General features: G+C 42.1%; 1 protein-coding gene across 1 annotated transcript; it reads right to left on the minus strand.

The window, feature by feature from the left end:
* Positions 1–1,334: 1,334 nt before the first annotated feature.
* On the minus strand, positions 1,335–18,581 carry LOC139741587 (putative GTP-binding protein 6). Its single transcript, XM_071652170.1, has 8 exons — positions 18,384–18,581; positions 14,418–14,629; positions 12,782–12,871; positions 10,908–11,137; positions 10,245–10,453; positions 9,169–9,320; positions 7,099–7,254; positions 1,335–1,473 (listed from the first exon to the last, which is right to left on the minus strand). The coding sequence occupies exons 1-8, from the start codon at positions 18,579–18,581 to the stop codon at positions 1,335–1,337; spliced, it is 1,386 nt and encodes a 461-aa protein (XP_071508271.1).
* Between the last annotated feature and the right edge of the window lie 2,663 nt (positions 18,582–21,244).

Raw genomic sequence — 21,244 nt, forward strand, 5'->3', positions numbered from 1 at the left:
GTTCGAAGAATACTACGCAAAGAAGTTATAGCAGAATGAATGCTACAGATATTACCATATTACTGTTGTTTGCATGAACTACTGTACCAACCCAAGGTTTATGCAAGCCCTCATTAACTATGTTCACAGGACGAAAAGATTCACCTAGAGTGATATTAAACTCTCACAGATAAGCTAAGCACTGCAATTGTATCAACCAATCAGCACAATGGACATAGCCCAGATGTTTCGTTGGACGCCTTTACAGATTTGACTATATTTAATGTAAGTTTGTGGTAAATCACGCGATATATAGCCCTTCTCATTTTATCACAAGTATCGATCAAGCCCCTTTCGTGTATTGGAGTGGCTTAGGCAGGTGGATAGCCAATCATGGTCATTCACCATGCCGAGACGACTGCTCAAGGCTGACAGATACTGTCGGTAGAGATAATGATGCCCGGTGTATAATTATGGGAGGCATGGTTACAGAGCTGGAGTCAACAAAGTGAATGAACTAACGGATGAGGAAGGAAGTGACAGTTTTCTCATCAAAACGTCACAAATCAATCACAAAACTATACCAATGACAAAGCCCATTTGATTTGATTCGTTATTTCAGTTCTTTTCTCCAATATTATAGGCAGACAACAGACTCTGTTTCATGTGACATTGTGATATTTAACATTTTACCCTTTGGACATTCTCATTTAGTCCTGTTTGCATGTGTATACGTGTATGAGCTTTGTCGCTGTATCACAGTGTTAAGACCTGATAGTATGGCAGACAAAGTTAGTGCAAGTAAAATTATCTTCCACAGCTGCCAACAAAGGTACTAGTACATTCAAAGCCTATGTTCATTGGTGAGTTCCTTCTGCTTTGTGTACTTACACAGATATCAGTGATAACGCTCTACACAAGTTACGTATCATGGGGGAATGTCAAATAAACCCTAATCAGTTCAGCCTACCCACTGCTGGGTATCCCTTCCAACTCGGTATCTACCAAAGTAATGGCTACAAAGCAGTGTTGCCTAGAGCATCTGCTGCAGCATAGAAGTTGACAGGGTCGTACACTATGGAGGATGTATCCAAGGAGTGGCTGGATTGCATCCCACCACATCACGGTTTCCAGCCTGTTAGCCTGGATGTATGGACGCTGCGAATAGCTTTAATACTACATTGCAGCAGGGACACCAGGCACGGGCAGGATACCATACAAATTCAGTAACAACATGCATTGCAACAATATGAAGTTGGTACCTCTACTATCACATCAATCAATTAGACTGGTTGCCATGGCGATCAGGCACCTGTCAGAAGGTTCATCTGGAGAAAGTCTGTCTTCTGTAGGTTTCACGTGATGCGGGAATCCCCAAACTGTGCGCAGAACTTCGCAAACGCCGACTTGCTGAAGACTGCGTCAACTCTAAGGTGTTCTGCATCACCCTCTATTGGTGAAACTTCTTCAACTGTGGCCTCCTTGTACAACCAACTATAAAATACAGAAAAGGCAAAGTATTAGTAAAAATCTTGATAAAAGATTGAGGATTGTGGTTGCACACCATACTTTAGTATGTTCCAGAAAACAACATCTCGCAAAAATGTCTGTAACATTTTCATTTAAAAAAATTTCTGTATACTCAAATAACAGCTTTTTACAAAATCAGAATGTTATTTGATAACCTGACATGGAGTTTCACCTAGTGTACAGTGAAGTAGTTAAATTGTGACCCGCTACAACAAAATGATCCTAAAGTCGGGCGAGGTCGATTATTTGAAAATTGCATGACACAATTCCCTAATCTTTCTGCTTTAACCCTAAAAAGACTGGGCTATTTTGGTAGCTCGAAAGACTGGGGGGGGGGGGGCCTAAAGGGCCCCCCCTTAAGATCTCGGCCGTGGATCGCGCGATCGCCGCGGAAATTTGCACAATGGTAGTGTGCGATGTAATCTACAAGATCGTATATTTAAATTTTACAAAATAGTCTTCTTTTATTTTATTTTGATTAATTATGCTAATTTATGTAAGAAATCAGACTCTTTAATCTAAATCAGTAAATAAAGCTCGAAAAGTGCTCATTTTTGGTCTAATTATTCTTTGTGGCATTCTTAGCAAATGCACTTGAAAAAAAATTCGGTATCAAAATTAATTTCTTATTTATTTTATTGTTTTATGAATTTCTTATGTATTTCTTTGTTTTTTCGACCTTTTGTTTTTCTTGTTTTTTTAACAAAATTTGTGGCAGACACTTTTTGAAGCATAATACTCCTAAAACAAATAAATTTTAGCCATTGAGAGTAAAAATAAGCATATTTATATGAACCATGTGAAAAAACTCAATTTGCATTGACTTTGTACACAAAATCACATTTTTGAGCCATTTTCGGCCTCACGTGCATGTACAAAAAGTTATGTAACTTCAGAACCGTACCCCCGGGCGTCACAAATTTGGTGTCAAAATGTGCGGGAAACTCGAAAGAAAAAAGTCATAGAGCATCGCGGCGAGAGCATTGCGCGTTGCAGAGTAATCGCGCGCAATGTCGAGGGGGGGGCCTTTTAGGCCCCCCCCCCAGTCTTTTTAGGGTTAAATTGATATACAACTGGTTAGAAGACACGAACGGTGCCTGCGCAGATTGGCACGTTTCAGCAACCATCTCACCTTCCTCACGCGCTGCATCAAGTCGTCAGTGATTCCCAAGGACCTACGGATCAAGTCACCTGTTCGTACTCAAGGAGCCAGGAGGGCAGCCGAGACAGCGTCTATCCGCTTTCTACGGGAAAGGATCCTCCTCACGCGCCTCACAAGGGATTCTACTGAGAAAGAGGTAAGTATCACCGCTTCCGATATACACGTCTTGCTTTCCGCCGCCGACAGCAATGAGATACTACGACTGCATGATGCCATATTCCGCGACGTGTTTCAGAAGTCAAAGGAAAGGCAGCAGGCCAAGTTTCTCGACCTATTGGTCCCTAGCACTCAAACTAGACATGAACGGGCAGTTGATACTGAGAAATGGGTGGTCAACTTATCTTCTCGTACTCTGTCACCGACGGAGAATTCTCTTCTAAAGAAAGGCATGAGCTTTGCGATTGCCCCCAAGCGGATACCCGCAGTGGAAATTGTTTCCAGAGTGGAATCCACCATTCGGACCTTGGATGCAGAATCCAAAGAGTCTATCAGAAAGGACATCAGCACCGTCCTACAACAAGCCAAACCTCCAAAACCCAACATCACCGGGGAGATGCACAGAACCCTGGAAACACTCAAGAAAGACCGAGATATCACAGTGCTGCCTGCCGACAAAGGCCGAGCCGCTGTGATACTGAACACCAGCGACTACAAAGGGAAAATGACGGACCTCCTCTCCACGGATTCTTACCGGGAGATCAAGAGGGACCCCACCGACTCCCTCTCCCGTAAACTTACAGCCACATTGATGGGGCTACGTAAGAAAGGGAGCCTAGACGACAACACCTATCACAGGTTGCGTCCCAAACGCAAACAACCACCAAGAATCTACGGCCTCCCCAAGATCCACAAGCAGTCTGTCCCACTGCGCCCTATTGTGTCGTGCATAGGATCGTTTGCTTATGATCTGTCGAAGTTTCTAGCTCAAATTCTTTCCCCGCTCACGGGACGAACTTGCCACTCCGTTCGCAATTCCACCGACTTCGCCGAATTCGTCAGCACTCAGACTATAAGCTCCAACGAGTTGATGCTTTCCTTTGACATGACGTCACTGTTCACAAACGTCCCGATTGATGGTGCCTGCAGTGTTGCACACTCACGGCTCTTGGCGGACAAAGATTTGTCAACCAGAACCACCCTCAGTCCGGATGAGGTCACGGACCTCCTCAGCTTTGTTCTGAGATCCACCTACTTTCTCTACAACGACACATACTACGAACAGTTAGAGGGCGCCGCCATGGGCAGCCCTGTGTCTGCTGTAGTTGCCAACATGTATATGGAGGCCTTCGAAGAACAAGCCTTGGAAGAGTGTCCCCCCGGAACCGCACCCAGGATTTGGAAGCGGTACGTCGATGATACCTTCATCGTTGCCGACAGGAGGCACGCTGACAAGCTACTCGAATTCATGAATACGAGAGAACCTACTATCAAGTTCACCTCAGAGCAAGAAACACAAGGAAGCATCGCCTTCCTGGACACCCTAGTCCACAGGGACACAGGGGGGAAACTGAGCACAACCATATACAGAAAGCCCACACACACAGACCAATATCTGGCCTTCAACTCACACCACCCTACCTCCGCCAAACGAGGAGTGATCAGATGCCTCTACGATCGAGCAAACAAGATCATAACCAAGCCCTCTGGCACAGCAAGCGAGAAACGTCATTTGCGATCAGCACTGTCGGCCAATGGCTATCCCAGGTGTTTCATCAACAAGGCACGAACAGCAAGAGTTCAACCTGAACAGGACAAGGAGGAATACAAGTCCACGGTTGTCCTCCCCTATGTGGAGTCAATTGCTCCCGTTCTGAGACGCCGGCTGGCGAAACACAATATCCGAGTCGTCTACAAAGCCGACGCCACTATCAGAAATCACCTGGTTCGAGCCAAAGACCCGGTACCTCCCCTCAGGAAAGACGGAGTGATCTACCGTATACCCTGCAGAGACTGTGGGATGAGCTACATCGGAGAAACCGGCAGACCGGTAGGGGAAAGGTTATCCGAACACCGCCGAGACGTCACTAAGTGCAAAACAGAGGCATCTGCAGTAGCAGAGCATGCATGGAATGCCCAACACCAACCAGACTGGAAAGGCGTGAAGTGCATGGACACAGCACGACACTGGTACACTCGTAGAGTGAAGGAAGCCATCCATATACGACTCAGTAAGGACAACCTCAACAGGGACGTCGGCATAGAGTTACCCGAGTCATGGATGCGCTGCATTCGCATGCACCACCACACTATGCACAAACCAAAGCCACCGAATCGTGACGGCAGTCAACGGACGCAGGAGGACTCACTACCCGGCCCGCCCCGGGGGGCGACGTGCTGCCAACTAGGTCCGCGTAGACGCTGTAAACAGCGGCCACAGGATGGCGCACTGCCCGCCCCGCTGGGGGAGGAAACGTGCTGCCAACTAGGTCCGCATGAACGCAGCATACAGCGGACACAGTGTGGCGCACTGCCCGACCCGGCTCCGGCGGCCGCGAGCCCACTACCACGTCCGCATACACGCTATAACTTGCGTGCACGCACCAACGTGTCTTATTGTACCTGACGAAGCTCAGCAGTAGCGAGCGAAACGTCGTACACCTTTCTACGATCTTCTTCGCGAGACAAATGAATAATTGTTTCCCTATCGTCACGTCTTATAAAAATAATCGGCTGCGGAGATATCGATGTTTAAAGAGAGCATGTCAAGACGTCTGGGAAATCACTGTTTCGAGAAAAGCGCCCTAAAAGTTCTCCTTGCGACGCAATCACAATCAAGAGACACGCAAGTCAGTATTCACCTCCGGACAATAGAAGTTAAGCCCTAGCAACCCCCGAAATGCTCATTCAAACACAGCGTCGGCGGTCTCCTCACCGACCAATCAGTGACCAGGATGTCAGGAGAAGCGGCTTGGCATTGCGCAACCCGCCCGCACGCACCAGTCGACTGGGCAGTGTGCGAGCTTCACGCTTCGGTTAGCGGCAAGCAGCAAACTGACCAATGAGATTACTCTGGTCGTTGTTAGGGGCGGAGCCTATGTGTGGCGCTCAATCCAAATGTTCGAACCAGTTTCTGCTTCGTTGAAACGCCAAAAAAACATGGCCCAGAAAAACGCTATTTTTTGGTCTTTCCTTTCATCATTTTGCTTCAAAATTTCGACAGATGATAGAAGACATGTCAGACTCTAATAATATGTCAAATTCAGAAAATCGTAAGTTTTGACCAATTTTGATGCTCTAACTTCAAACTCGATTTTCACGGCTTCGACCGTGCGCGACTTTAGGACCATTTTGTTGTAGCGGGTCACAATTAGAGACTGTGGCAAATTTTACTTTAAAGAGATGATTTGGAGATGAACAAAAAATTCTAGAGACATGGACTGGCAAGAAAGAGGTTGGTGGGTTGGAATATGAAGGTTTGATTGCAAATAGCCCATAGTCAACCACAGGAGTGCTCCTGAAGCACCTCAACACAAACTTTATGCCCTTTCGAGTATGTTTACATCGTGCACTCCCATTACAATGAACACAGTTATAACAAAATTTCAGTAAAAAAAAAAAAAAGAGTAAAACTTCAGGTTGTAATATTATCCGTTCTACATTCTTTAATTTGTTCACTTATAATGAAATTTTCATGTAATGGAAGAGAACTGCCAGTCATAAGTTGTTGTTGTTGCTGTTTTATAGAAAGAAAGAAGAGAAAGAAAAATGGGGCCCTATACAAATAATTTACCCCAGACAGCACTTAATATAAAACAAACATTATAAATCTTAGAGAAAAGATTATTAAACATATATGTACCAAGTCTCCATGAGGGAGCTCATATCGTCTCCACGAGGGAGCTCATTAAGTCTCCACGGGGGAGCTCATATTGTCTCCACAAAGGACACAGTTATAAGGACTTTGTTGTAATAGGAGTCGACTGTAAAGCTAAAGTGGCAAGGTTAGTGTTCCCATGCCAAAATTTGACCCCACGCAAAGGCATAGGTTTATATACATACGTTGTATAGCAGGCGGTTGAATTTTTAAACGCTGTCATGGCTGAATCATGGGCGGCTTGCTTTACTGAAGCACTGCACACCTAGACAGCACACAAAATGGCTGACAGGGGCATATCTCTCTTTGTTTGTATGGTAACTTCTGGCATACTGTACGAGCTGAAATTTTCGTGAATTTCGCGAATTGCCTTTGAACCGCGAAATTAACAACATGCGACAATGTCCGCCAAGTATCAATTCGCGAAAATACCTGTGCGCGAAAATTTCAGCTCGTACAGTAGTAAGGAAGAACTTTACAGTGATTCAGGGCCGAATTGTCTGTTCATACAGAATTTAGTGGGCTTAAGGAGTGTTCCTGGAGCGGTCTAAATGACCTGTGTGAACAGGGAGTATCAAGAGGTATCATACTTTAATATCAACAAACAGCTTACCCAAGATGTAGACCAGCTTGAGGGATCTTGACTGCACACTTGACCAGGTCAGTGACGTCCAGTAACCTCTGCTCTATGACCTCCTTCAGAAAGGTTACTCCAGTCCCTTCTCTGGCCGACACAGGGAGAGAGCCCTCGGTCAGTTCTTCACCAGATCTTGAAGGAGGAGAAGGATAAAACAGGATCTCATTGCGACTTTTAATGTTTTTCGATGTTTTTACCACTATTCCAAACTATTCACTTCCATTATTAGTCGTCATTACAACTTTGAATGTTTTTTGTCGTTCTTACCACTATTCCCTACTATCATTAGTCCTTGTGTTGTATACAGTGCACTCCTGTTACAACGAACACGGTAATAGCGAAATGTGACCCTGCACCTCAAAACAAACAAAAAGTCGCCAGACATGAATTTTTAGTTAAGACCTTATTCTGAAAGAGCAGACTTTAAGCTTTAAAATGATGTATAACTCAAATCAAATGGACTCTCCTAACCTATCTAAATATTGGAAAGAAAGCACAAACTCAGGAAAAGTGTGAACTGAGAAAAGAGGCTCTGAAGTACAGTGTCTATTCAAGCGATTAATCTTTACCAAACCGTGCTGGCTGTGCGATGAATGGGACAAAAACAGGAAGTAAACCACCAGGGTAACAACAATGAAGGGATTATCAGATTAAACTGAAATTAAGCGTGCCTCATTAACACATTCTGTCTATAATTAATGCCAACTTTCAAAGCAGTAGCACTATCCTTTCAAAATTTATTAGAGTTGAAAGTGAAGAGTGTGGACAAGGTTTTTCAGAAATGAAAAAGGGATTCTAAAGGCACACCTAATCACACTATTCTACCAAAAATGTTTGAGATAAACTGCTAAGAAAACACACTTTCCTGCCAGTTTTATGATGCCAAATTTTAGTATAATGTAAAAGAAGACCCGCTCTTTCAGAAAATATGAAAAAGTCAAGTTCGGCTAAGTTGACCCATTTCACTTATTTCCAGTCCTCACGCAAAATCAGTGTGTGCGACTTTATGTTCGTTTTGAGGTGCACTGTCACAAATGTTCGTTATAACGAAGTCTTTTCTGAGCGCCACTGACAAAGAAAAACAAAAGAAATGTGCTCCATTATAACGAAATGCGAATTGCTTTCGAAAATACACAGCGGAACAAGCATTTATAGCGTTTCTGCATGGGCGAATGCTTCACACCACTGTGTGTTCGCTCCTTGTGTCACGCACAGTTTCTGAGGGGAACTTGCGTTTAATATTGCGATAAGAATAATCCTATCCCATTTCACATAGCTTTCCAGTGTATAATGAGTATTCAGCAAACAGAATATGATATATATGCGTGGTTTCCTCGTTTTCGTTATACATTGTATTCGTTCGGTTATAACAAAATTTAGTTATAAGGAAGGAAAACTGCCGGTCCTGAGCATTTCGTTATAATGGGAGTGCACTGTAGTGGATTCTGCACAAATTAAGCCAGTGGCTGACTTAGTCATGGAGGTGCAGGGGAAAGATGTGGTCACATTCAGGGCTCAATGTAAACTGCTTTGTGCAGCATGTGACCCAATACACATACCCAGACATCTAACGAGGGTGGGAATGTAGATGTGGGAATGCTTTTATAGGAACGCCCAGTGGCCCTTCACTTAAGTGCGCAGTAAACATGGTGATACCAATAGCGTGTAAATGTAGCTGTAGGAGGTTACATAATATGAGAGTAATCAGACTCGCAATGTCTAGACACAACATTCTCCTCGTCATTGAGATTACATTCATTCCTCTGAACTAATTTTTTTTTTTTTTTTTCAAGAGCCCAATTTTATAAAAGATGTCAGGATAGCAACTTTCGCTGGAATGGCAACTTCCAATAGCAACAACCAATCAGGAAGCTGGATTCTTGTCGTTACCATGACAAATTGCCACTCAGGCAAGAGTTGCCATCATATCAACTTTTTTATAAAATGGGACCAAGGTTTTTATGCTTACATTTCAAAATAATTTATCTTTTTGCCCTGAAAGGGCTGGTGGGGGGTGGAATGGAAAAGTCTGGAATGAAGACTAACCCTGCTGGTATCAAGTCCACCTTGTTGCTGACCTCCACCACATTGTCCAGTAAGTTTTGAGCCACACCCAGGTCATGGAGGACACTCAGGACATTTAGTCTCTGGGACGGCCAGTCGGGGTGACTAACATCAGTCACCAGCAGGATCAGATCCTGGTAGGAGGGGGGTGAAAAGGGGGGTGTAGATGAGTACTGATAACAGTCTTCCAAAAACAGGGGTGTAGAGTACTTCCAGAAAAAAAGTCTGAATACAATATAGAACCTATGGAAACACACACACACACACACACACACACACACACATGCACACACACAAACAAAACCAAAACAAAACCAAACAGAAAAAAAACAACATCTGGATTGCATCAAACTGTGAACAGTTCAAATGCATCCGAACTGCATACAAAAAACTACAGAGTGGGATTTAGACAAAAACCTAACTTGAGCGTAACAGGGGGCTACGCTGTTACATTGTAAGTTTTGACTGAAAGTTAAAACCAAGGTTTATCACTGTGCACACACACTACACTGAATAAGAGCTTACTTTTTTGCATGTACACGTATTTCAAGAATTGCAACTTGCCTGACAATTTCATGTGTTGTTAATTTTGCAACTGCAATGGTTTAGTACTAGGTAATCATTCCTTTACCTTTCAAAATATAACTAAGATAGAATAATAAACTAAAATACTATGACTGAACCTTCTATTGTCCAGAGGTGAAAACCGCCTTACCTCCCCTTGATCAGGAGTGTGTCAGTAGGAAAACTTTGAAGGCGGTTTTCTCAAAATGCTGATTTCTCAGACCACTCAACATATCTCATAAAATCATCAATATCTCCGCAACTGAGTACTTTTACGAGGCATGTTATATATGAAATTAAGGCAGAAGAGTACGGGAAGCGTGTCATGTCATTTTTAGAAGATCCCCCTCCCTGACTTTCGGATCCTTCTGTTGTAGCGGGTCACACTTTGAGGATTCAAAGGCACTTTGCAAAATTTGCAAAAATAAAACATTAGAAATATTAACTCAAAGAGTATGCTGATACACTCCTATCCTGTACAATCCAGTACTCACTGCGTGCAAGACATCCTCCAGAGTGGCGGAGAAAGATGCAATCAACTCATGAGGAAGGTTGGCGATGAAGCCCACTGTGTCCAGAAAGATGACCCTCATCCGATTGGTCAACTGACCGACGTGTGAGGTGACGTCCAGCGTAGCAAACAGCCGGTCTTGAGGGTCCAGTTTGGAGCTACCGGTCAGTGCCTTGATGAGGGAGGTCTTACCTGTAGAAATTAGCACCAGGGGGGTGTTTCATAAAGCTGTTCTTAAAGTTACGAATGACTTAAGAACGACTGGTGATTATTGCAACTGATTGACAAATTGCCCTACATCGACGTAAATAAGCACTGAATTGATCAGTGTTTTAGTAGTAGCCATGAAAACATCTCTATGGAAGAATTTGATGAAATTGAATGACTGGTGATCAGTTCTTGTGCTGAATTATTAAAATTCTGATAAGCTCAGCACATCAGAACTGATCACCAGTCGTTCGGAAGTTGTTTCTAATTATGAACATATTATCCCTATAATATAAGTTACCTCACAGACAACAGAAACTGAAACAAAAGACTGTAAAACAATTTCCTTGCTTGAGTTTACTTTGTGGACATTACATAACTCACACTAAAATTTGGCTTACATAGATTACAGAAAGAGTTAAGTTGTGACACACGTTACCTGCATTGGTGTAGCCGACGACTGCTACGTGAGGAAAGTTCTTTTTCTCCCGACCAGCTCTCAGCAAACCACGCTTCTGCTTCAGCTTTGCCAGTGCCTTCCTCAGGGCGCCCTCTTTGTCCCGTAGCAGTCTCTGCTGCTTCTCCAGCAATGTCTCACCTCCACCTCCAATGTACTGCTGTCCCCCGCCCTGCTGGTCTAGCTCTTCCACAGCTTGCCTAAGATGAGATCTACAGTAAGAGCACAAGATTTAGCAGTCATCTATTCTTGGCTTCAAATTCCATCAATCTAATAATGATTACTGCTGTAAAACATGATATATTTGCGACGTGAACATTTCGCAAAATGCAACCGACGACCTTTTCTCGCAAAATGAAATTTTTGTGAATTGTCTTAGGCGTCCAATGCATATCATGTAGGCAAGAACTTTTGCATGCATTTTAATTTCACAAATGTTTACGCTCACAAAATTTGTGAAATTATGATGCACGTGAACATTCCTCATTTGACAATATGTCAAATTAGTGTCTGAACATGCCTAGTTCAGTAATACTAAATATGTATTTTATCCATATCTATACAAGTTCTATTCACATAACGTTGTCTCTTTATCAGTTTGTATCACTTATTCTTAACACGATCTTGAAAAGTAATTCACTTTCCTTAAAGGGATGGCTAGTAACTGATCAGTGGGAATCAGTGGGGATGCTGGGGGCCGATTGTTCCAATCCTCGTGGGATTCATTTAGGAGTTCATTATGTATAATTCTTGTGTGAAAATGATTTGCTTCAGAATGGTCTCATAGTCAAGCAATGTGCACGTTAATGTTTCCAGGTTAGCATACGTGTAGTGACGGGGCATTAAACTGCACAATACTTTAGAGACTGTTCTGAAGCAAACAATTTTCACACAACAATAGAGACATAATGTACTCTTAAATGAATCCCACAAGGATTGAAACAATCATCCCCCAGCATTCCCACTGATTCCCACTGATCAGTAATACAATGTACTAGCCATCCCCTTTAAAGAGTGGCTGGTCATTATGCAATGGGACATGAATCAGTTATCTTCCTACAGTATCTGCTCGGCACATCCATTTTGGCATAAAACATCTTTGAGTGCCACCATCAAACATGGGATCAAAGAGAATAAATAAGACTGTGTGACTCCTATGTCTTAAGACTTCCTTGGTCTATCATACAAATTATGAATGTTTTTGAGGGCAATGGACAGAATGTTACTCTTTCACTGAATGAAATATTCTGTTCAATGCACCAATGAAAAACATCTACTGTAAAAGTGGATATTTTTGCGCAACTAATTTTCCGCGCTTGGCCGGGTTAGAAGAGTTTTGCATGTTTTTAATTCCGCGGAATCAAGACATCACGCACAGGAACATATGGCAAGCAAAAATATTCGCGTGCTTTTATATTCGCGCTAGTTTCCGGTTGCGCGAAATGCACGAAAATTTCAACACCGCGAAAATTTGAGCTTCTACAGTATGTGTTTTACGTAACTCCTGAAAATAGATCTTTGTTGTTTGCTGTGTGATAAAAAACAAGAGAGGACTGTGTGAGATCCGAGATCAAGAGAGTGCTTGATTGCATGCACACTGTAAACACAAGCTTTTTACGTATGTGCATTGTAGTGTGCCAGGCTCTCACCAAACAAAACAGGCAATGGAGCAAATCGCATGGATCCAACAAAGCACGGTGAATTCGATTTGGAGCCGCAATTGCATGAATGATGACATAGAAGTAAAATGGGACGAATGATGAATGTCAAAAAATCAATTAAATGACAAGGATCTATTTTAGGTGTTACATAAATTCTCCTGTAGACCTATGTCTGGATTGTTGAGGGGAACTCACTTCCTAAAGTGAACCTCTGCCAGGGCGATCTGAAGCTTTGCCTCCCTTGATGATGCATGACTTTTGAAGATTTCCAAGACGAGTTCAAACCTACATGTAAGAATAAAGGTTTCACCAAATCATTCATTCGAGTTAACATGGATACTAGTAACCATGGAGAGCACAGGCAGTTATTAGCTTTTCATTCATATTTTTTTTTAAATTCCTATTCAGCTAATTTTAAAAACTTTTTCCCCCTTTAATAATAGGCAGCTGATACACATACAAACTTATAAGTTTATTCAGGTACTGTATATCACTCAAAAACCAGTTCTCACGTTGAAGCAGTCAATATGTTCCACCTGCCCCCTCCCAAATGTATTATTACTATTAATACTAATGACAAAGTGTCAAAAGTGAATATCCAGAATACTCAAATCTCATGGAAATCATTCGATGATTGATTTAAATTCAGTGGGCACAAGTTCAAGATCAACTGATTCTTGCCCTGTAAAACAAATCACAATAGTGTTTATTTGACTGTTGGAGTTTAGTTTGTGTGTTGGTTGGTTTGTTTTTGGTGCCGACATTCACGAGTTGACTGCATTTGCAACCTGTTGCCAAACATTTTTTCGACAATCGATACTTTTTTTGTGCATGTGAACCAACGGCCACAACAGCCCCAAATCTTTAATACAGTTTGTCTCACACCTGTTTAGGACTGGTCTCCTCCACTCCTACTGTACATCTTTCCATACCACACATTTCTCCAGGATCCGTTTCCCCCACTCCCAAGTTATTTTATGCTCCCACACACACACAAGTCTAGGATCGGTCTCTCCCTCTCCTAGGCCCGAATTCACAAAGGTGGCACAACTGAAACCATCGTTTAAAACCATGGACAATTTGTGTGGAGCGCCAAGTGTCGCATGGCCTACTGTATACGCTATATATTTCGCGGGGGGTTTATTTTCACGAATTTCGCGAGTCGGGAGCTATTCGCGAAATTAACAACACGCGAATATATTACCTTCCAAAATGAATCCCTTGCCTTGATGATACGAACATTTCAGTACTTATCTAGTATACCATGTCATGGCTTACCGAACAGACCATACTGGCTAAGCTTGTTTACGCACATCCACGTCTACTTACGAATACTGTAGAGAGCCAATCCATTATTGCAAGGGGACCACTCGTCAGAAATCTAGCGCGATGGACTTAACCACTTCAAAAATGTTGAATTCTAACTTACTAGTTCGCAGAGTTTGGTAAGTTTTTTTCATGCAGTGTATAACTAGTATCATTCTTATTTGCTAGTAAGTTGAAAATTCACACTTTCTTTGCCACTTCATATTTTCTCTGGTCCCCAAATCGCGAATTCAACCACTCGCGAAAATGGGTGATAGCGGCAATTCGCGAAAATTTATGTACGCGAAAATTATAGCGTATACAGTATATCATTACGAAATGTTCATTTTGTTTTAATACGAAATGCTAACATTTCGTCGACAAAGTGATGATTTTGTAACAAAATAGGCCATGTGACTCCGTGGCTCCCCATACAAAACTACAATGTTTGTCCATGGTTTAAACCATGGTTTCACTTGTACCACCTTTGTGGATTTGGGCCCTTAAGTGTTTTCATACCCCTCACCTGTCTAGGACCGGTCTTCCCCACGCCTCCTCAAGGAACCCCTTTTGAAGCCCATTCAATCTATCCACATCAAGGAAGACGGTAGACACCTCCTGATCTGAGTGAATCTTTTTCGTCAAGTCCTGCAGCGTTCCCTTACCAAACATGGCCCGCTTGGTAGCTGACCGCATGTGAACTCTTTGGGTGTCCACTACTGACCAGCTGGGGAGAGTCTTGAGATGGACAACGAATGCATGATATTAGTCACTTTTTCTTGGCAATCACTTTTTAGTATCGAGGATTCCTTTCCTATAGACCAATCTGGTTTGGGTAGTTTTTTTTAATGGGCTTCAAGTATGTCTATTGACCGATTCGGGTTCGTTGAGGGCAGCAGACATTTTACGGCACAGGGCGCAGCCATAGTGGGTGTATCAGCCGACCCCCCCTGCTCTCCCCCACCCCCGGGCAACATGTTTATCACGCACTTGTAACAAAGGTTCGCGCACTAGCAAGCATTCGCGCACTCAGTACGAGACGCCTATTGGCTAAAGCAGTTTTTCATTCTGCGCGCGTGCTAATGTAGGGAGAGGGGTGGGGGAGTGCGGAGGGGGGGGGTCGGCTGATACACCCACTATGGCTGCGCCCAAGCCAAAAATACACATAGCGCGTCACAGAATCGGTCAATAAACAAAAGATAATTCATGCACTGACATAGCAACTCACTACACTCATTGCATGTTATACCCCATTGAAAGTGCCTTTGTTGTTCTTCAAAAGGCCCCCCCCCCCCCCCCCCCATTATGACCCCCATGAAACTACAGTGCTCGGAAGTTGGATTAATAATATACACTGTAAATGCACCAGGCTATATCTTTTGGTAATTTATGTCTACATTTTTTTTTTAACAACCAGCCAAGTAGGATTTCCTTTTTACCATGACAACTGCTGCTGCCCCTGCATGCAAGAGTTGCTTAAAGCAATGTTTTTGTAAGGGGTTCTGATGCCACAGAAAGTGATAAAGCCAGAGGGAAGACGACAAGTCATACGTCTGAAGACTTGCATCAGTTTTCTCCTTCTCAATCTACAATGTATGCTGTATGAAAACAAATGCCAATTGTATAATGCCTAGTTCATGTAAAACAAACAAACAAAAATAAAAAAATATATTTGATAAATGAAATAAATGTAGGGTCAAGCTTCAATTTTGGTCAAGCTTTAAACTTGTCTAAAATAATGCTTGAGTTTTTAATGAGGTCCTCTATCTCGAGCAGGGTCAAATCTTTGCCATTCCAAATTTGACTCGATGAGAAAGACAAGTCATCATAATTTTCAATGTATCCATATTATTCATAGTGCATTTGGGCCATTCTCAGATTAAGTGTTCAATTCCATGTGAGTAAAACCGAAAAATCAACCACAAAGTAATACATACAAAGATGTGTTTTCGGAAACTTCAAAACCGGTCAAATACGAAACAAAAAGTGGAACATTCTAAATGATGGCCATTCATTGAGTAAAAATGAATTGAAATAGAGCATCATATATGATTTTTGATCACCAATCAGATACGTTACCGCAAATTTACATGTTGTAATGGACTCCTAACTCTGAATTAAATTTATTGTTTTGATCCAATTTCTGTTCAGGAAAAGACATCTGTCCCCCCTAAAGATATTGGGATTTTTCAAGAGGTAAAGATGTTGTCATCCCTTGCTAATTGGTAGAAATTATTTCTGTGTGGTAGGTTGAAATATGCTTTTTGCTGAAATGAAATATAACCTTAAGATTCACTTTGTATTTTTAGCAAATTTCGCTTACAAATAAAGTTTCGAATCCCACAAATCATGCAAAGGGAACGATCCGATCTGGAATTTCCACAGGAAACAAATATGAATTGCTTTCCTGGGGAAATAACTATTGAAAAACATCGAATCACCTTTGGTAACGTATCTGGTAAAATATAAGTAATAATTTTAGTTGTGTATGAATTATCACCTGTTTAATTATTTACCTCATGAATTGATGTAAAAATGAATGATATAAGCCAAAATTAACCATTTTAAACATTGTACGTAATATTTAAACTATGAAATGTAGTGGAAAAGAGCCATAAATGTGAAAGCTGAGTTCTTCATTCACAGAATATTCTCATCTTACGTCTGAATGTATTTATCCATCTGACTGTAAATATTCATTAAGTTTTGATGGATAATGCAAACAAGGTTTGAAAAATATATTTTTGCAGGCACTTAGAAGGAAGTAGGTACAGTCTCTATGAAATCGATATGCTAAACAGTTGTTTGACCTATGGTAACGTATTTGGCTCATCCCTTTTAATGAAAATGAATAAATAATTGTTCAACTTATCAATGAATCTTGAGTAGTTCTTCATATGTTGAAAAACACTAGAATAAATACGCAACAGAACACTGAAACTTTTCTCGGAAGCGTTTCATAAACTACTTTTTACTCTTTCAAAGTTTGGTAACGTATCTGGCGCACCGTAAATGAATCTGTCGGTGAAGTTACAAAGCGATTTCTACTGAATATTCTTCATTTGAACATAACTTTAATTTTTTATGGAAGCGTCATTCTATGCAGAATTGTTTTATGAACACTTCGTTTTACATAACATTATTTGTCACCGTGGGTGCCCTGAATTATACGTAACGTATCTGCTAAATCTGAAAAGCAAAAAACTGATATGCTGAATCTTAGCTTCGTCTTGTAAAATAAACGTTCAAAGTTGTTGCATAGAATATGAAAGTGGCTGGGTTTTATAGAATAGAACTTTGGAGTTTATGAGCACACAACGATTTGTTTGTAAAAACATTTACAATTTCTTTTCAGCATTTTGATTATGTGGTAACGTATCTGTCGGAAAACTTGGCATTAAGTTGTGAGACACTGACGCACAAAGAAAAATCATGTGGAAGTGTTGCTCTTTTTCACCTCTCTGTCCTTTTGGTGTAAGAATATAATCCTGAGGTCCAACAAAACGAAGCATGTAATGTGTAGGGATGAATATTGACCAGATTTGATCCCCAGAAAGCACAAGACCAATGAGCAAAATTCGGTCACGTATCTGGGGTAACGTATCTGTGGTAACGTATATGGTCGATCATATTATTATGAGAGCGATATCTACCAAATATTTCTCACTTGTACTAAACTTTAATGTTGAATCGATGCGTCATTCCGAGGAGTAATGCATAATATACAATTTGTCTGACATTGCAATATCTGTCGCAGTGGGTGGGGTGAAAAGTATGTAACGTATCTGTCCAAATAAAAGTGTAGAAAACCGATATTTCAAACATTATACCGTATTCTCAATAAAGAGCTGTTGCACAAGAAATCTAAGTACTTGCAGTGTATGAAGTATATCCTCAGGGTTTCATATACACAGGGTCATTGCATAGTCTTGTTATTTTCCCAATGCTGTAACACTAAAGAAACTGGTAACGTATCTGGCGGTGAATTTGGCGACAGGTTTCAAAAGGCTATAAAAAAAGAAGTCAATAAAAATTTTGGAACTTTTTGAGTATTGTGATTAGCACATATGATATGCTCATCGTCCATGAAAATGATATTTGGAAAGTGTGTTTGTGGACGGAGAGGAGCAATAAAACATAATTCTGAAATAGCCGGCGACACTGCGTTTTGGGGGTCTTAACGAAGTTTAACAGCAAAATTTTATACAAAAAGGCAGACGACCGCATTTGATCGTGTTTATTTCTAACAAATAAAGTCCTCGTGATATATTATAAACATTTAAATAGTATCTAATAGGTTTCAGGGAACCGCAAACTGTCATGGAATGTCGGCGACACCACAATTCCGTATTTGAACGCTTTTGCTGAGAATGGGCCATTTAGTAATTTAATCTTTAACCCGTTGAAGATGAGTCCCGCGTATACTCGGACAGGTGTCTATGGGCAATACCTGTTGTAGCAAAATCAGTCCGTCGTCGCTGGTTCAACTTACCTGCACTAGAGACACAGCTTCAGCCAACTGTAGTGCTAAAGTTGATGAGTGTTGTGATGACGTCTGCAATCCTTTAAGCACAGGTTGTATGATGAGAACCTTGTGGCCTGCAACAGTTCGATGACCTCTTTCCGTCAGCTTATCGGCATAATCAAAGGCAAGATCTGAAGAATCCACTTCTTTGTCAAACACTTCCATTTCACCATACCCATTTTCCTCGGAATATTCAGTGTCTGTTGACAGATTATGGTTTGAGGTGGATCTCTTTCTGTCTTTTCTCTTACTCTTGCGATGCGATACAGCTGACGTCTGAAACAGCCGACACTGACTGACAAAAGTTGAGGTCTGACGTCCTGTTACCTCAAACAAACAGCTGTCTTTAGCAAACACTTTGGTACACAATCTATCTCTTGGCAGACTGGTTGCATGTCGTCTACAGTTGTGAAGTGATGTGGGGCTGAAAATGTCAAAGTGTAATTCTAGCTGAAATTTCTTGGAGAGTGACGACAATTGATTAGCAGCTCTAGAATTGCACTCAAATGTTTTCATGCGAAGTAACGAAGGTTGGGATTTGTTCTTTTGGTGCATACATCCGGCTTGATTGAATGCAGACTGCACGAATCTCTGAAGAGGAGAAACAGTCGTTAACCCGTGACGTCTGTAGCACCATGTTCTCAGCAGGGCGTCTTGCAGGGTTGCCATTTCAGAGATCTTGATCTTGAGACGCGTCAAGGATGATCAATAGCCACGATCTGCACAATTCTGCCGTAAACACCACACAAGTATGTACAGCTGCCTAGAGAGGAGACAAATTTCCAAACTCATTATACAATCACAGAGATACTACAAAACATGATATTTTTGTGGCATGAAATCCTTGCAAATTGCAGCCGGCGGCCTTTTTCGAGGCATGAAATTTTCACGAGATGCCTCTATACAATAAACATTCAATGAATTACATTGTCGACAAAAACTGGCGCACTTTAATTTTGCGAATCTTGGGCGTTGGCTCTTGCGAAATTCGCAAAATCAAAATGTACGTACACACTCGTCGTTTTACAGCAGACTTCGCGTTCTAGATACCAGTATTCAAAAACCTTTTACAGCAGAACTGAGTGTAGAATCTATGTACCAGTACCACTGGTATAGTTATGGGAAAACTCAGCCTATCTACTATCTAGTGGGTAAACTCGGCCCCCAGCGTGCATTACAAGTGGTCGAGTTTACCTGCTACTAGTGCTAGGCCGATCGAGTTTACTTATTTTTAGGCCTAACTTGTTACCCATAAACTACGGTAAGGACTAAGGTATAGACTAACCTGGAGAGGTCCTACAGTCATTAGGGTTAGAAACCCATCCACATCCAGACCACTCTAACGTTACACAAAATAATCAAAAGAAAATGGAAACACCTGTAGATCTAGAAAATAAGTTTTTAAGCTAGCTCTGACTAAGAATTCCTTAAAATACTAAGTACCGGTCGGTACTGTATAGGGCTACCGCCCCATTTTACAAAACACAATGCCAATGTAATGGTTCCATTCATTTCTAGACCCTATTCGTATTTAGCTGGGTACCGTACCAGGTACTCATTTATTACTGGCACGTGATGGCCTATAAACCCCGTCGCGGGGCGCTGTAACACAGTAGATTCTACGTATTTGTCCGTATGGTGTCGCTGCTGCGGTATCATTGGTAAGTGATGGCCATACAAAATGAAAGTATAGGAAATAGATCTAATCCCTATTTAGGATATTATTAATTATTATTATTGGCATCACATACTGACATAGCCCTAGCCTTCACGCTCCAGGCATAACGTTAGACGTGTCTAAATACATTGTTGGGTAATTAACCGTTGGAATTGCAGTTACCGCACCATGGCATTCGATTCCCAACCCGTACCGGGTGCTGTTTGGTAAACAGCACCCGCCGCCCGCCCCGCGCCCCGTGCCCGGGGTTAGATTGCAGTTATGCGTAGAATTTCTATAAAAGGTACACAGAATTTACATGTCATATAGCCACTCACTCATGGTATGCCTAATTACCAGATCACATTATCTTTGGCAAGTCCGTTCACACTGTCCCTGCATTACTACTCGGAGAGCATGTACACGTTATTATAAAAACTTGTATTATAAACTGAACATGTTATTGTTGGTCTCTCCGCAATGTGGCTATGACGTGACGAGACGGTGTTCGTCGGGCGGGCCTCGCCTGCGCCTCGGGCTACTCCACATGGACAATCACTCACTAGCAGGCGGCCGTTCTCTTTACTCAATAAATAACTCAGATTTATCAGACTATAGATCATAAGCACAATGGAAACTACACAGAGATTTTCTTCTCACCTTCCTTTCAGTAGAATAGTAGTTCGGGCTTCCGCCGGTATCTAGACATCGGGTAGCTAACGCATGACAACGGAGGTGTCAGAGCTCAACCTGAGTCAGAGCTCAGCCAAAAGATTTTAAAGTTGTTTTTTTCGAGCCCGGTATTGCGCCCGAGCGGCGGCGCGAGCGTTAGCGGCGGCACGGCTACACGCAGTTAGTTGCAGGCGACACGCATGCATCATGAATCCGTCCGTCCACGTTTTGCGCCAGGCGCAGGTACGGTACCGGGGCGGGGAAAAAGCTGCCCCACCCCCCCCCCCCCCCCTCCACTTACAACTGGCCCCTGGGAATTTTCCATGCCGAAGGAGGGGGCGGGGGAGGGGAGGGGGAGGGGATGAAAAAGGGATGCAGACCCTGGACGGCATTATTTGCTGCACCGCGAATCTTGTTACCAGAGTTAGCATAATTATGTTCTTTAATTGTAGCATGAAATACAAGTACTAGTATACTATTTGATCACTGAAGCATGTGG

This window comes from Diadema antillarum, unplaced genomic scaffold, assembly GCF_040938485.1.
Source record: "Diadema antillarum isolate AM-2024a unplaced genomic scaffold, OU_Dant_1.0 seq00000937_RagTag, whole genome shotgun sequence".
Classification (NCBI taxonomy): Eukaryota; Metazoa; Echinodermata; class Echinoidea; order Diadematoida; family Diadematidae; genus Diadema; species Diadema antillarum.